The sequence below is a fragment of the Phacochoerus africanus genome, chromosome 11 (assembly GCF_016906955.1).
Source record: "Phacochoerus africanus isolate WHEZ1 chromosome 11, ROS_Pafr_v1, whole genome shotgun sequence".
Taxonomy (NCBI): domain Eukaryota; kingdom Metazoa; phylum Chordata; class Mammalia; order Artiodactyla; family Suidae; genus Phacochoerus; species Phacochoerus africanus.
Genome location: NC_062554.1, coordinates 127,329,069 through 127,345,059, shown reverse-complemented (window position 1 = coordinate 127,345,059; position 15,991 = coordinate 127,329,069). Strand labels below are relative to the sequence as shown.

General features: G+C 37.8%; 1 protein-coding gene across 3 annotated transcripts in view; it reads right to left on the bottom strand.

Moving 5' to 3' along the window:
* The window catches only part of PLA2G4A (phospholipase A2 group IVA), a 160,225-nt gene that overhangs the window by 72,349 nt on the left and 71,885 nt on the right, over positions 1-15,991 (bottom strand). For all 3 annotated transcript variants that reach the window (XM_047751917.1, XM_047751918.1, XM_047751916.1), the window contains 2 exons: positions 5,614-5,651; positions 3,214-3,355 (listed from right to left, as the gene is read on the bottom strand). In XM_047751917.1, the coding sequence (XP_047607873.1) occupies positions 3,214-3,355; positions 5,614-5,651 (180 nt within the window). The remainder of the gene's footprint in view (positions 1-3,213; positions 3,356-5,613; positions 5,652-15,991) is intronic.

The window sequence follows — 15,991 nt, the reverse complement described above, 5'->3', positions numbered from 1 at the left end:
AGACCTGGAACTAAGAGGCATCTGGTAGAGGGGACAGGGGGGATTGGGGATGAACTAGCAACACATGAAGTGGAGGGATGCTGTGGGGCCAATCCTAAGAGCAGTGTACGAATTTTAAGCTTTGTGTTTTAGAAAGCTCACCCTGAATTCAGTGTGGACAGACAGTGGAAAGGAGGAGGACAGGCATCAAGAGAACCACAGAGATGAGAGGGCTGGGTCTTCAGCTTCAGACATGCCACGTGGGACAAGGGAGGAGTAGAGGGGAAGAAATCAAGGGGAGGAGGTAGAGATACTCAGGTATGGAGCTCAGAAGGGAGGTCCTGGGTTGCTGATACACATGTGAAAGTTCTTAGCCCAGAGATATCAGGTGGCAGGTGGAAGGGAGAGAAATTTCTTAGTGCAGAAGGTGGAGAAAGAGGTCTAGGGCTGAGTCTTGAAGATCTCATATTTAAATAATACACAGAGGGAGATCTAGTAAAGGCAATCAGAGAGAAGAGGGTAAATGATGGGAGGCAAATGTTTCCAAGAGTAGAAGACACTGGTCATTTGCAGCTACAGTTAGGTAAGAGAGGGCTGGAAACCCCTTTGCATGTGTTTCTACTGGTGACTAGCAAAGTGCTGCAGTAGAAGAATAAAGGCACAAGTCAGAGGAAAACAAGGAAGTAGAATGAGATTGCACGGGAAACTTTGGAAAAGTTTGTGAAGATAAGGAGAGAAGCAGAGCAGAAAGGAAAAGGAAATGTATGTTCCATGGGGATTTCTATTGGTTCCTTTTTTCTTTCCTCTCTCAAGAGTTTAGAGCATGTTTATATTTTTATAGAATGCACACAGAGGAGGCAGATAATAGAGGTGGGGAGGGGTCCTGGGAGGACTGGACAGCTGATCTGTTGGGGTTCCTAATGGGGATTTGTAATACATATCTGATGCGGCTTGGCATTTGAAAGAAAAGGGGCTTTTTCCTCCACTGAACTCAAAGGGAAGCGGCAAAGGATAAGCATAGGTTATGGAACACATCAATCCTGGGCAATAAATGAAGGATTTATCATCTAATGACTTTTAGTTTCTCTGATTAGGAGGCAAGTCTATCCATTGTGAGAGGAGCAAAGGGGGAATCAGTAGCTGGAAGTGAAACAAAAAATCATCGTAAATAAAGGGAAAGAACTAGGGAGGGAAACACTGAGATGGTCAGAAGGGGTCCCCCAAATAAAGATGACAGCCATGAATAATGGAGATATCCTGTTTCCATCACTCTTCCATCTGCTTAACTGTCTTTCTCCCCAACCAGGCTTAAAACTCAGCGAGGAAAGTGACAGTTCAGTATTAACCATTTCAGCTTTGTTCACCTCCAGTTCCTAGCACCGTGTCTCAATGAATGACAAATGGCAGAAATGAAAAGAACTTGAAATCTCATTTCTCTGAGCCAAACATATAACGATGCCAAAAGAGGATGGGGACAAAACGAACGTGTAGAACTGCTGATGAAACGTTTGCTGTAGGAAACAAACAAACAAAAACAAAAAGAATTCCTGGGAAGCTGAGAACTTCTGAGTAGCACTTAGAGAAGGCTGTTTCTTCAAGGACTAAACAACCTGAGATAAGAAACAACCACAGTCCTTTTTTAATAGAAGCATCAATAGAGGTTTTGCTTCTCCTCCTAGCTTCCTTTTAGCAAAAATTCCCCAAATCAGCAACATTTTATCTTAGAGTTTGCTCCCATGACAACAAAAGCCACTCCAGCAGCAGCAGATTGGCTTTGTACCCCTACACCCACCTAGAAACATATTTAGAAATCTGCCATCACATGTAGGACAGGGGTACCCATCTGGCCTCCTTACTTAGAATTTATGTCTCATTTCCAATCACATTTTGTCCTTAACTTAAAATAATTTCAAATCCCTGATCTGTGTGTGCCTGTATGGGAGTATATATTTATGATTATATATATATATATATATATATATATATATATATATATATATAAAATATTGACATACATTTAATGAAAATGTCTTTCCAAAAATAAGTTATGCTCATTTAAAACATTAAATTGACAGAAAAGATCAAAGAATTGATTTTAAAAATTACCTGATACGCCACTAAGCAGAAATATCATTTTTATCATTTGATGAATAATGGATAATTTCATTATTATCATTGTTGCAGCAATTTTTTAAAATGTTGTTTTACCGAGGTATAATTAGCACACATTGTATTGGTTTCAGTTGTATAGCATAATGATTTGATATTTGTAAATATTGTGAAATGGTCACAATAGTCCTAGTTAATATCCATCCCCATACAAAGCTATACATTTTTTTCTTGCAATAGACATTTAATACCTACTCTCTTAGCAACTTTAAATTATACAATACAGTATTATTAACTATGGCCACAATTTACTTTTGCAGATTTCAGAAAAAAAAGATAAACCAGTAGCTGGGTGAATGAATGGATGAATGGATAGACAGGTACATAGATAGACAGATTTAGAGAAGGAACAAATGTATAGAAAAATAGACAAAAACTCAGTTATATAACACATTCTACTGAATACTAAATGCCACTTATTTTATTCAAATTTAAGGGAAGAAAAAGAAGTAAAAGAATAATTGATGGATTACACTTTCAATATTTATTCACAAAAACAGCTTAATTTTAATATCTGCTATGAAATGTTATGAATAATGTTACGAAAAACATTAAAATGTGGAGGTCATTATTTTGACTACTTGGTAATTTTGGATACCTTTTCACTCCCTACCATGAAATACTAAGAAGTTGAAACATTTCCTTTTATCGCCCCTATTCAGATCTCAAAAAAAAAATTATTGTTATCATTAAGTTACAACATTTTGTTCCTGTTCAGCAATGATAATTCCCACAGCTGTTTAATCTTAGTCTCTATCCAAATGAATCAAATGATCCTTTTCCATCTGAGGTTAAATTTTCCTACTAATGAAATGAACATCTTGTTTGCGCATCTGTACGCCTATGCCTCCTTTAAAAACTCTATCTGATAAATATTACCAGATATGGGCAGCATTTGTGACGATCTTCCTCAAAGAGTTTCCATTTATGAAACACTAACCGTATCTCAAAAAGATGGAGAAATAACGCTCAATCTCAATATCTCAAGTTTGGGTGGAGTTTGGGAGAAAGTACAAACAACCTTATTCTCAAATTGCAATAAAGTTTGAAAAATTTCCAACTCACATCACGTGTAGAACACAGGCCTTCACTATTCTCTGGGCCCAGGAGTTTCTTCATGTTTTCCTTGATGTTTTCTTTTCTCTGTTGTCTGAACGCTTTCTCCTCGTCACACAGAGCCATACTAAATCGGAGGTCTGGGGATGAACTGCATATAAAACAGAGATCATGAGCCACTGACCCCAGGAGCCTTGTTATACACCATCCAGTTTCCCTAAGTCCCTGGTGGCTACACGCACACATGTTCACTTCTCCCCTCAACCCATTTCCCACAAGGGCATCTGAAACAAGGGTGTAAAATGATGTCGCTCTAAATGCAGCATCATCCAAGGGACATTCTCGGAAAACAAGGAATATGAGATGTTTTAGAAAAAAACAAATAAACAGCCCCTAGTAAACTGCATGTTATGATGGTATAGTCTTTGGGAAGTGCTGCAGGAAAGAAGCCTGTTTAGATCTGTTTGCTTCGGTGGTTCCCAGACATACTTGATCAAGAATTCCTGCCTCTGTCCCTCTGGCCCCCACCAGTCGAGAAAGACACTAACCTCCCCCAGAGTCTGTGCTCTGAGGAACATACTGGCAGAAACGCTGTCTTAATCAACTGCCTTATCTGAGTGCTCTCCTCGGACAATGAAAGGAACTTCTAATGGCAGAACATGGGTTCACCACAAATGAGTTTGTGACTGGATTTCAGAACCCTTAAATTAGATACCCTTCCTTCCAATAATGGCAGCAGCGATTTCTCAGGTACTTATACCATGCTAGACACATTAGGTATTATATTTGTATCACTGCAACAATGATGGGAGTAAATACTACACATTACAACATATTATTTTTACAACTCCTTAGTACAGATCAAAAAGTCTGAAGCTCTGAGATGTCAGGATCACAGGGCAAATATGTTCCACCATGGAACAATGCCTCCCCGAAAAGACAGGTCTTCATATTAAATTTTAAAACCAGCTCGTGATTTTTAAAATAGTTTTTTAAAAAGAAATCTAGAAGTACATTTTGTGTGTTTCTTCTTTTAACTCTCTAATTGCTTTCTTGATTTTATTTTATATTTGGTAAAAGACATCCCCTAAAAAATTGAGTTCTTCTTTAAAGATTGTTTTAGAGTCAAAAGAAATTAAGATATAAAAACAGTTTGATGAGAGTTCATTGTAAATAGTAAATTGCTTCTGGACCTATGTACATGTTTAGCTGAGTTTTTCCCCTACATTTTTTTTTGATAATTGCAAAATCCTATTTCTTTTACATAATATTGTCCTGATTACACCATTGGAGATCATTTCCCATTGAAACAAACAGCACTACTTCTGTAGTCAAGTAACAAAAACAGCCTAATCTCATACCAAAATATACCACCTGTAAGCAAGAATCAATATAATGCGAGATAACACAACTAAATAATTTAGACTGTTTTTTGACACATCTTGATATATGTTGAAGGGCAGTGGTAACTTATGCAATAATTTTCTAAGTTGAATCAACATGTTCCAGGGATCAAAATAAGAGAAAGAAATACCTAAACCCAGTATCACCATTCATTTGGCAAATTATGAGATATGAGAAGGCTATACCAAATTTGTGGTTTGTGTAAATAAAATGTGTACTGGTAATTTTGGTAAAACCCACTTTAACAGGGAAGTTCAGAAAGATGGAGAGAGGTTGAGGGAGGGGGGGATACACTGAACTCAGCCCGAGGTCAGAGATGAGCTAATTCTCAAGGCAGGACTGACTCCCCAAAGAGTCATCATTTGAAAATAAATAAATGATTTTCCAACATTCATTTTCGGAGGCCACTTTGAAAGAGCAACACACTTCATGGAACTTGACCATTTATAGTCTCAATTTTCAGTTTTCCCTCTTTATAGTTTCCTAGTTCTGTTCACTTTAATGTGTTTGCAATATCTATCTGAATCACTAATGAAAAACAGGAGTTCCCTGATGGCTCCATGGGTTAAGGATTTCTCATTGCCACTGCTATGGCTTGGGTCACTTCTGTGCTGCAGGTTTGATCCCTGGCCCAGGAACTTTCACATGGTGCAGATGTGGCCAAAAAAAAAAGAAAGAAAGAAAGAAAAAAAGAAACAATGAAAAACTGGCTTAAATAGCTTTATTTATGTCCATGAGAATAGATTCTTAACTCGAGTGGGGCCTTTCTAAAGCTCTTTTTCTAACAGTTATAATTTAGCCACCAAACACAGGAAAATTAAGCGAAGAATATTAGATTTTTTTATAATGCTGTAGCTATTAGGAGAGAGCTAAAGAAAAGCAGAGTACATTTAATGAATTTTTTTATACTCAAAGTTGTCAGAATTATTTCATATATTAAAATGAAACAAATTAGTTGGTAGATCACTCACAATGCTTTGCATCCAATGAAATACATGTACTTACCACACTTCAAGAGACATTTCCAGAATCATTTCGGTGACCTAGAACAGATGTATTAATCAGATTGGGTCAAAAACGGATGTGTGTAATATATAATGCAAACAAAGTTAAAATAAATTTTGAGAGCCATATTATTTTTACTCTAAAAAATACACTAAAAATCAAAGTAGCAAAATTTCATGAAGACCTTAAATTACAAATGCATTTCAATAATTTCAGTAATAATTAATATCTTCCATGAGATAAGCCTACTTTACATATCATTTAACAAGAATAAGAATTGCCTCAGCATGGTTTTATTTCTCCCTCATGAAAATGAAGCAGTGCATTCCAAAATCATTTTTCAAAAAACATAAGAATGTCCTGATATCAAAAAATAATGAAGATGTGTTATCATAATTTAAGAGCTGTCCCCTGGCCTCAAAATCAGAAGGCAAAGTGAGAATTCACATTTTTCTATTTGTGACAAGTACAGGCTATAGTAAACTGAAGACAGAAGGCACATCCAAAGTGGCTATCAGGACCCAGGGCCAGCCAACTGTGGGCAGCTTAAGAAATACCTATATCTGGGACATGGGACTTAGGTTTTTATTTTTTCAATACTAGAGGAACCATCCAAACTTATGGGAGGAGGCTATCCTGCCAAGAGACCAATTTTGGCTTAATGAAAAAGGGAGTGACTAATATTCACAGAGAAAAGGGGTATTAAAAGATGCCTTTCCAGAGATTATAAATCTGCTGTGCATTGCAGCACTATTCACAATAGCCAAGACATGGAAACAACCCAAATGTCCACTGATACATGATTGGATTAGGAAGATGTGTGTGTGTGTGTATATATACACAATGGAATACTACTTGGCCATAAAAAAGAACAAAATCATGCTATTTGCAGCAACATGGATGGACTAGAGACTCTCATCCTGAGTGAAGTCAGAAAGAGAAAGACAAATATCATATTATATCACTTATATCTGGAGTCTAATATACAACACAAAGGAACCTTTCCACAGAAAAGAAAATCATGGACTTGAATAGACTTGTGGATGCTAAGGGGGAAGGGGAGGGAATGGGAGGCACTGGGAGCTTGGGGTAAATAGATGCAGAATGTTGCCTTCAGGATGGATCAGCAATGGGATCCTGCTGTGTAGCACTGGGAACTCTGTCTAGTCACTTACGATGGAACACGTCATGTGAGAAAAAGGAATGTATACGTGTATGTGTAACTGGGTCACCACGCTGTACAGTAGGAAAAAAAATATATATATATATATACATAAATAAATGATAAAAAAAAATCTGTTGTGCATAGAAATACCTTCTCAATACTATCCCTGCCATTAATCATGAATAATATTACTCTAGATTAGTAGAAGAAACAAATGAGAAAATGTCTTGAAGGTCACTGCACAATTGTAAGACAGTGCTCTTATTTTTTATTCCATCAATTACCTTAAGAATATAGTTAAAGGAACCTATTGGATACCTTCAAATAGAACAGGACCAGGCTATGCCTCTTCAAATGGGAAGAAGACAGACTTTCAGTCAACATGAAATGCTATAGATTACTGGCTTTGTTTTCTTTCTGGTTTTAGGGATGGAAAAAAACAAACTAGTAGGAGCTTTCCAAAAGGTTAAAGTAAGTTCATGCATAATTCTTAGTACTGAATTTTATGACTAAGAGAAAGGTATTGAAATTATCTGTATGAAAATTTTCCTGTCCCACTAAACCATAAGCTTTGTCTTAAATAGGTCTCTTACAGGTTCATTGCACAGTATTCGGCATACAACGTACAATCAATAAGTATCTGCCAAATTACTGGGTGTGAGTGTGTGAGGTTGTACTTTAGGCATCTTTTCCTGTCAAGAAATATTTCGTTGCTACTGAAGATGAAATCATGGGCTGATCCCACCCAGACAGCAGTTCCTATGAATATAAACATTACTTTGAAGTTAATAAAATAATCATGAATCCCAGACAAATGGGCTTATTCCTACCCACGTGAATCAGAGTTCAGCTGTAAGTCAAAAAGTTCTAGACAATTGATGTAATTGCTGTGCATTCTATCAACGAAAACCCTGCTCAGACCACATTCCAGCACATTATATCAGTTCCCCATTCTCATATTTCAAACGGACTCTTTCCCAAAGAGGGCTTGGAAAACATTTTATATTGAATGAGATTACTTCTTCAGATATTTAGTAAGAAAAACAAGACATGGGCAAAACATAGTCTGCTTGTTTTTTTAAAAAACAAAACAAAACCAAACACAACAACACATGAAATCTGCTATTAAAACGAGACTAGATTTACTGTTTTTATCTCCAAAAGGCAAAAGCATCAAGGAAGAATGAAAATTAAAAGAACAATATTACAACTCAATATAGAGTTTTGTAACAAATGGAAAGATTCAAAGCTAGAATGGGCTCCCAATTCCCATATGCCATCTCATGACAGAAAGTCTTCAGAAAAAAAACCAGCTTCTTAACTGGCAGGTCCCTAAACATTTTACATTTAGAATGTCTGATGCATGAATTTACCTAGTGCCTACTTGTCCCATTAATTTGTTTATGGTCATATGTGTCTTTTCCATAAGACTGTCCCTTCTACATCCCTCTGCAACATTCTTTGGCTAAGACATCCATGATCCTAGACAGGCGAATAAGATGCTTGAAATAAAGGCTGAATAAGAGAAGAGAAGACCTAGGATTTTTCCACCATTCGGAGTATTACCAAATGTGCTGCCATGGTTCTGTCACATGGATTGGGATCCTGACTTCCGCGTGTTGCCCAAGTGGACTACCCGCCACCTGGAGGAAATTTTACACCCTCCCACTTGATGCGCCATGTTCAGACACGCCATGAAGATGGACATATTTACAGTCTCTCTGCATCTTTCACCTGGAACATGTCCTTCAGATAAAAGAGCCACAAAAATATGTACTTCCTATGAGGCATTAAACAGTTATTGTAAATTCCTTCCCACACACTGCATGAAGCATCTCTGCTTGCATTATCTGGTGATTAGAAGGAAAGGTGACCCAATCTCCCTGGGAGTCCGCAAGCCCATAAGACTTAGCCAGGAACAAGGACAATGAGAACCCCACCTCTTCTAGGAATTATTAATGTAAGAAGCAGCCTGTACTCATTGTACGTTCTTGGGGAAAAAAACAATCTCTTCTTTGAATTTTACAGTGGAAAGTAATTTTAGAGGCTTACAATGGGAGATGTTTAATTGGGGCAGGGGAAGGGAACTAGAGGAGAAAAACCTATTTTTTTAAAAAAAAGGTATTTCAGACTTAAAAATAACATTTACAGTATCTAACCCATGAATTCTTTTGCAAACTTTTCAGGGGTCATTTTGAAATAATAAAGTTAATGCAACAAGCATAGTAACTGTCATTAAAGAAGTCCTTTAAAATTAGTATTTCCAAAAGATGCGCTCAATTAAATAATCTTTAACTTGAAAAATCAATCCTATTAGTAAAGAGCTCCTCAAATATGCCGTGACTCCTCTTATTAAAATGCTCCAGTATTTCATTGCTTATCCATTCCAAAGGCAATAGCTTGCATCTATTAACCCCAAATTCCCAGTGACAATGTGCGAAAAAAGAGTGTATATATGTATGTGTGACTGGGTCATCTTGCTGTATAGTAGAAAATTGACAGAACACTGTAAACCAACTATAATGGAAAAAAAAATTAACACAAAAATAAATACAATGCTCCAGTATTTACAAATCTTAATTTCAATAAAACTTTATTTTTAGGAGTTCCTGTCATGGCTCAGTGGTTGGTGAATCCGACTAGGAGCCATGAGGTTGTGGGTTCGATCCCTGGCCTTGCTCAGTGGGCTAAGGATCTAGCGTTGCCATGAGCTGTGATGTAGGTCACAGATGCGGCTCAGACTACAGCTCTGATTAGACCCCTAGCCTGGGAACCTCCACATGCTGTGGAGCAGCCCAAGAAATAGCAAAAAAAAAAAGACAAAAAAAATTTATTTTTAATTCTGATCCCTCCTAAGTGAATTTATCCCCTCCTTACCTTTTTTGTTTGTTTGTTTGTTTTGGGTTTTTGGGGGGGTTTTGGCTTTTTAGGGCCACACCTGTGGCATATGGAAGTTTCCACATTAGGGGTTGAATTGGAGCTGCAGCTGCCAGCCTACACCACAGCCAGAGCAACACATGATCTGTGTCTGTGACCTACACCAGAGTTCATGGCAAAGTTCCTTAACCTATTGAGAGAGGCCAGGGATCAAACCCGCATCCTCATGGATACTAGTTGGTTCGTAACCCACTGAGCTGCAATGGAAATTCCTGCCTTATTCCCTTTTTCACCCCCTCGACAGAAACAAGGACAACTAATCACCATTTGATTCAATAATCATTTGCATCTTTCAATAGAATTACACAATATTTTCTCCTTTATCTATATTTACCTGACCTGTGCCAGATAAAAATAAAATTATATCAAAAGGGTCACTTTTACAAAAAAATCATCTTTCCATAAACTGTATTTTCATCTTATGAAGAAGGAAACAGAAGAGATCCTGCTGTGGCATAGTGAGTTAAGGGGCTGGCATTGCTGCAGCTCCGACATAGGTTGTAAGCTGAAGTTGCAACTTGGATTCGATTCCTGATTCCTGGCCCAGGAACATCCATATGCCACAGGGTCAGCAAAAAAAAAAAGAAAGAAGGAACCACATGTGTATCTAATAAGTAGATAATCCACACGCAGAGAGAAATTACAATCCTGGTACAATACAAACAAGGTCACATCTCAATAAATTTTGTATGTTTAAAATTGAGTAATACACTGCTAAAATCATCTTTTAATATATACACTTTTTGATAACACTAAAAACTAACATGTTTAATTGTGATATAATTTCCAAGTAACATTTTATTAGCTTCAAGTACATAATGATTCAATATTTGTATATAATACAAAATAATCACCATAGTAAGTCTAGTTAATATGTATGATTTCTTAATGAAATTAAATCAGCATTTACTACCAGGAATCATAAAACCTATCAACAAAGGATTTGGGATAGGTGTGTCCCCCCAGATATCCCAGATAGTCTTAAAAGATTTGAAAGATTAAAAAAAAAAAAAAAATACACCACTTGTGGGAGTTCTTGTTGTGGCTCAACAGTTTAAGAACCTGACTAGTATCCATGAAGATGCAGGTTTGGCACCTGGCCTTGCTCAGTGTGTTAAGGATTAACACCGCAAGCTGCAAGTCAGGTCACAAATGTGGCTTGGATCTGGTATTGCTGTGACATCTCGTGTAGGCCAGCAGCTGCAGTTCCAATTCGACCCCTGGCCTGGGAATTTCCACATGCCTCAAGTGTGGCTTAAGAAGGAAAAAAAAAAAAAAAAATACACCATTTCTAGAGTTCTCACTGTGGTGCAGTGGGTTAAGAATCCAACTGTAGCAGCTCAGGTCATTGCAGAGTAGATTCCATCCCCTCCAGGTGCAGTGGATTAAGGATCCCATGTTGCTGAAGCTGTGGCATAGGTCGCACCTGAAGCTTGGATCCAATCCTTGACCCAGGAACTTCCATATGCCATGGGTGCAGCTATAAAAACAGAAAACAAAACAAAAACACCACTTCCCCTGTAGCCAGGTTCCACACTATCGCACAGAGTTTTCTTCCTCTTATTTGACAACAATATCTTTTTATTAATTTAAGTTCTCTTTTTTTTTTATATGGACATTGGACATTTGGAAAGAGCTGTGTAATCATCAGCTAGCACAACAATAAACCAGATTTCCTAAAGCACTACTACAAATCAAAATACTACCTCTCTTTCTCCAAGTAGGAACCCCTCAGATTCTCCAGTTTTTTCTTTTTTAAACTTCATTTATTTTCATTATGCCTGTCTGAGCACTTCCCAGGTTTTCTGCATTTCCCATAAGTGCATTCATTTATTTATTCATCCAAAACTGAAAGTTCCTGACATGTGTCAGGCTGGGTGTGCACTGGTAAACAGGCTGAAAATGTCCTAGTTCCTGATGGAGCTGAGGTTCAGAGGAGGACCCCAGGAATACAAGAGCCTGCTAACATGCCCTATAATTTAAAAGTTACAAATTTAGAAGGATCAAAACAGACTCACTTAAGTGTCCATTGCTAGGATGCCAAAACAAAAATGCATCCTCTTTTAAAGTCGGGAATTGTTCGACCTATGTTTGAACTCTGCCCTATGTCAGTGGGATGGCATTCACATCGTAGCCAAAGATCTCCCAAATTTCTCACAAAATTATATATTTCTTCTGTTTTCCTCCAAAGTCGGCTTTGTCTAGTTCACTTTGCTACATGGTAGTCTTTGTTTTGACACATTAATGCCTAGTTTTCCAATGAGGTCATTCCGATACTAAGTCACCAACAAAACCCCCATTTAAAAAAAAAAAAAAAAAGAGGAAGTTCCCACTCTCTGTTCTATAGAACTCTCTTATTTATTTTAAAGTTGCAATCAGGAATGAGTAACAATCAAAGAAAGCATTTAGCCAAAATTAGATACCACAGAAACCATGAGACATGGCTATTTTTAAACAATAACACTAGCTTCTAAATAAATATGTGCAATTAAAACGCCATACAATGCAAAATCAGAGGCTACCTTCCTCAGAGTCTTGGCCAAGATAAAAATTCCTCGAGAATAAAGTATAATTTTTCCCTATCATAACTTAAAATCTTAGCATCTTCAGGATTCTCTTGAAGTCAGCTACTTTGTTTACACAAAACACACTGAATTTGGAAGAGATTCTTTCCACTTTAAAAAGGGCTACTGTCACCCCAAACCATGTTTGATATACTCAGCAATAACGAGTGACTAGAGCATTTTTGATTTTGAACAGTGTCAAAACAAACGGTCACTAAATTTCTAGGCTCTACTTCTATATAAAGAAGTTCATGTTGGTCAGTAAGTTCAAACAAATAAGTCTAAGAAGTTAAGTCAGTTTCATGAAGCACTTGACAAATGGTAAAATCTGGCCAGTAGAATTATAACGAGAATATCTAATATTTATTTAGTGCTGACTGGGCCAGGTACTATTCTAAAATTTTCCATATATTAACTCATTTAACCATAATCACAACCCTTAGAGGTAGGTACTATATACACCAGTGTTTCACAAATGGGCACGCGTGGCAAAGAAAACCAAACCAAACCAAACCAAAAACAAACAAACAAATAAAAAAACACCACTCACCCAACATCACACAGTGAATAAGGAGCCAGATCATGACTCCAACCCAGACGGTGGCTGTCTGGCCCTAAGCCTGGGGTCAAACGCTGCACGTCCCACCAGTTTCTCTCAAATGACGACTCGGACACTCTCTAAACTTATGATTCCAACAAATACAACCTAACCCAGATGTTATACGTGCTGCTAGCTGGGAAACAAAACTGTGCACCCAGCCCTGCAGCCCTGAGATTGGCTTTCTCAAAAAAAAGAAACAAGAAAAAAAGAAAAAAAAAGTTTTACAATTGAGTTGAATGACAAATCATAGTCTCAGGAAGAGCTGAATAAATTCCTGCTTTCCACCTCCAGCTGATCCTACTGACACATTAAAGCTATTACTACACTTATTTTGCTCAAGTCACCTGGCATTCCTCACACCTGTCACTTTTGACAGAGGTCCTCTGCTAAAGCTGCATCAACCTTCTTGTTTCCAACATCAAACATTTTCTACTTTACCTACTAGACTTTGGCTTCGTAATACTTCTGAGGAAAAAGCCAAATAGTGTTTGCTCTAAATTCCCCATTACCTGGTTAAAAACCCTCCATGGCTCAATGCTATTGATAAGATAACATTCAAATTCCAGCATCTTGGCTTTGAGCTCTGCTAAGGTTCGATCCCCATGTGCCTGTTCTTCCTTCACTCACAAATGCTCTACTGCCATGGCACTTGTCTAGACATCATCTCCTGAGCATGCTCGTTCTTTCTAAAAAGTCCTATAACCATGAGCAAAGACCCAGAGTGTTCTCTCCACCAGAATGGCCTTCCACCCCTTTGGCGATCTAACCGCATCCTTCTTTTAAGGACAAGCTCCTGCCATGGATATTTACTATAACGCAGAGTGGTCCTCTGAAACCCCACCCACCTCTCCCCATCTCCTACCACTCTCTCTACTACGCTTCGTGTGCCAGTGTTCTAGCCACGCTCCCCTCCTTATTCACCATGCCAGGCCAACTTCTGCTCCGGGACCTTTCTACTCAGAGGGTCTTCTGCCTTCAAATATCATCAGAGATACTTTTTTTAGCCACATTTTTAGAACTGCATTTGCAACTGTCTTCATACAAACATGCATACTTCACTCTCCTCCCTCCTTGGCTTATTTAGCACTTATTTCTATCACCGTCCAACACAGGTACCTCTTATTTATCTGTATAAGTAGAATATAAGTCCCAGGAGGGTAGAACTTTGTTTATTGCGGCATAGGCATTGCCTAAAGAGTGTCTGCTACATAGCAGGTAATCAACAGCTACTGGTGAAATGAATGGAGGATGAATAACTCTTACTTATACCTCTCACTGTATATATTGTCTATACTTTATTTGGCACTTAAAATGATTTATGAACACTATTTGTAATTTCTAAATACAGTATATCCAGCTCATGATAAGCTGAAGTGTTTAGGGATGAAACATACTGTTGTCTGCAGATTGTTTTTAAATGTATTAAGAAGGTTGGATCGATAGAGAGATGGAAAGACATCTGGCAAAGCAAATAGAATAAAATGTTAACTGTAGGCTCTAGGTAGCAGTTCTATGGGTATCCAATGTAAAAATATGTCAACTTTGTATATGCTTGAAATTTTGATAATGAAATTTGAATACAAACATAATACCTTCAAAAGTCCTTTTTTGACTATATGAACTTGGGTGTCCACCAGCTGTTCTTTGCTGCATCCATCTATTTTACTTTCTTCATAGCATTTATCACTAGCTGATGTCGTGGTGATTATCCTTTTGCTGCTTCTTGTCTGTTTACTCTCCCTTTTAGAATGGAAGCTCCCTGTGAACCATTATTCACCATGTCCTCTGCTGTTTGCCCATCATCTATAATACTTCCTGGAACATAACCAGTGTGTAATAACTCCCAAGTAAGTCAATCAAAGAATAGGTGCTTATTATATTCCATATCAGCTCACACATGAACGTCTCCCTTTGCAAACAAACTACTAAGTCCTTTTATAGATTTCTTAACATCAAGCAAAGTTTTAGGTGTGCAATAAAGGCTCAAGTTCTCATATTAAAAAATAATCCATTGATAGGTCCGCATTTCAAACCTACACAATAAAGACTTTTATTATTACATTTTTTTTCCATATCCATAAAATGGGAAGAACTGAAAACTTCTGGGTGAAAATGGTCAAGGGAAAAATAAGGTATTCTTTCTAGGTCACAGAATTTTATAAATTAGGAAGGATCTCAGAAATAAGTTAATAGAAACCCTTCATCTTAGAGATAAAGCAAATAAAACTCAGAAAGAATGACAACTCAAATAGTCTAGAGGGAGGTTAGTGGCAGAGACACAATGAGAGTCCAAATCTCCCAGTTCCCAGTTCCTGCCCTGAATGGGTGGAGCAGGGCCTTGGGAAGCTAGCAATCTCCATTTGGAGGCTCCTGTTATTTCTCCAGCCCCTTCCTGGATGCCAGAAATCACTCTGTGTTCTCTCTATAAATTTTTGGATGACAAAACATTGAAGGAGTTTTTGCTAATAATGTCTTGGCTTGAAGCACGCACCCTTCCTCTGCCAAATTCAAGTGGTCTTTTTATCATGCCAGATTGCCTTAACCACCTCTGAGAATTGTTTAAAAATCTCCCACAGCAATTCACTCACGACTTTTTTCTCACAACCTCCGTGAATATTGTAGAAAAAAAGACAATTTTCCTGTGAAAGATGGGGATTCAGGGATGAGGAGGGGCTCCCCTAGGGCACACCACACCATCTGGGGACAAATGGGGGTTCTCCCACCAGCCTTTCTCCCACGGCCATCACAGGTTCCAACCCGAAGAATTGTCATTCCGATGAAAACTACAGAGGACTCTTGAGAACGGAATAATAAAAAAAGCTGTTTGGCCAACTGTTTTCTCAAGCACCCTAAAGAAAATAATTATGTAAGCTACTTTAAATTCAGGAATGTAGAAAGCCTTTTTAGAGCCTGGGGGATTACACACCTAAGCATAGGAAATGACAGGAGGAGAGGAAATGCATGTTTTTCTACAGTATCTTCTCTAAAATCAGTCTTTGTGTCACAGACTAAAGAGTGGAAAAAAACCATTATATTTTGGAAAGGCTAAACTGTGCTTACTAAGCCCTCCACAAAGGTTTATTGAGAACGGATCCCCGCAACATGCCATAG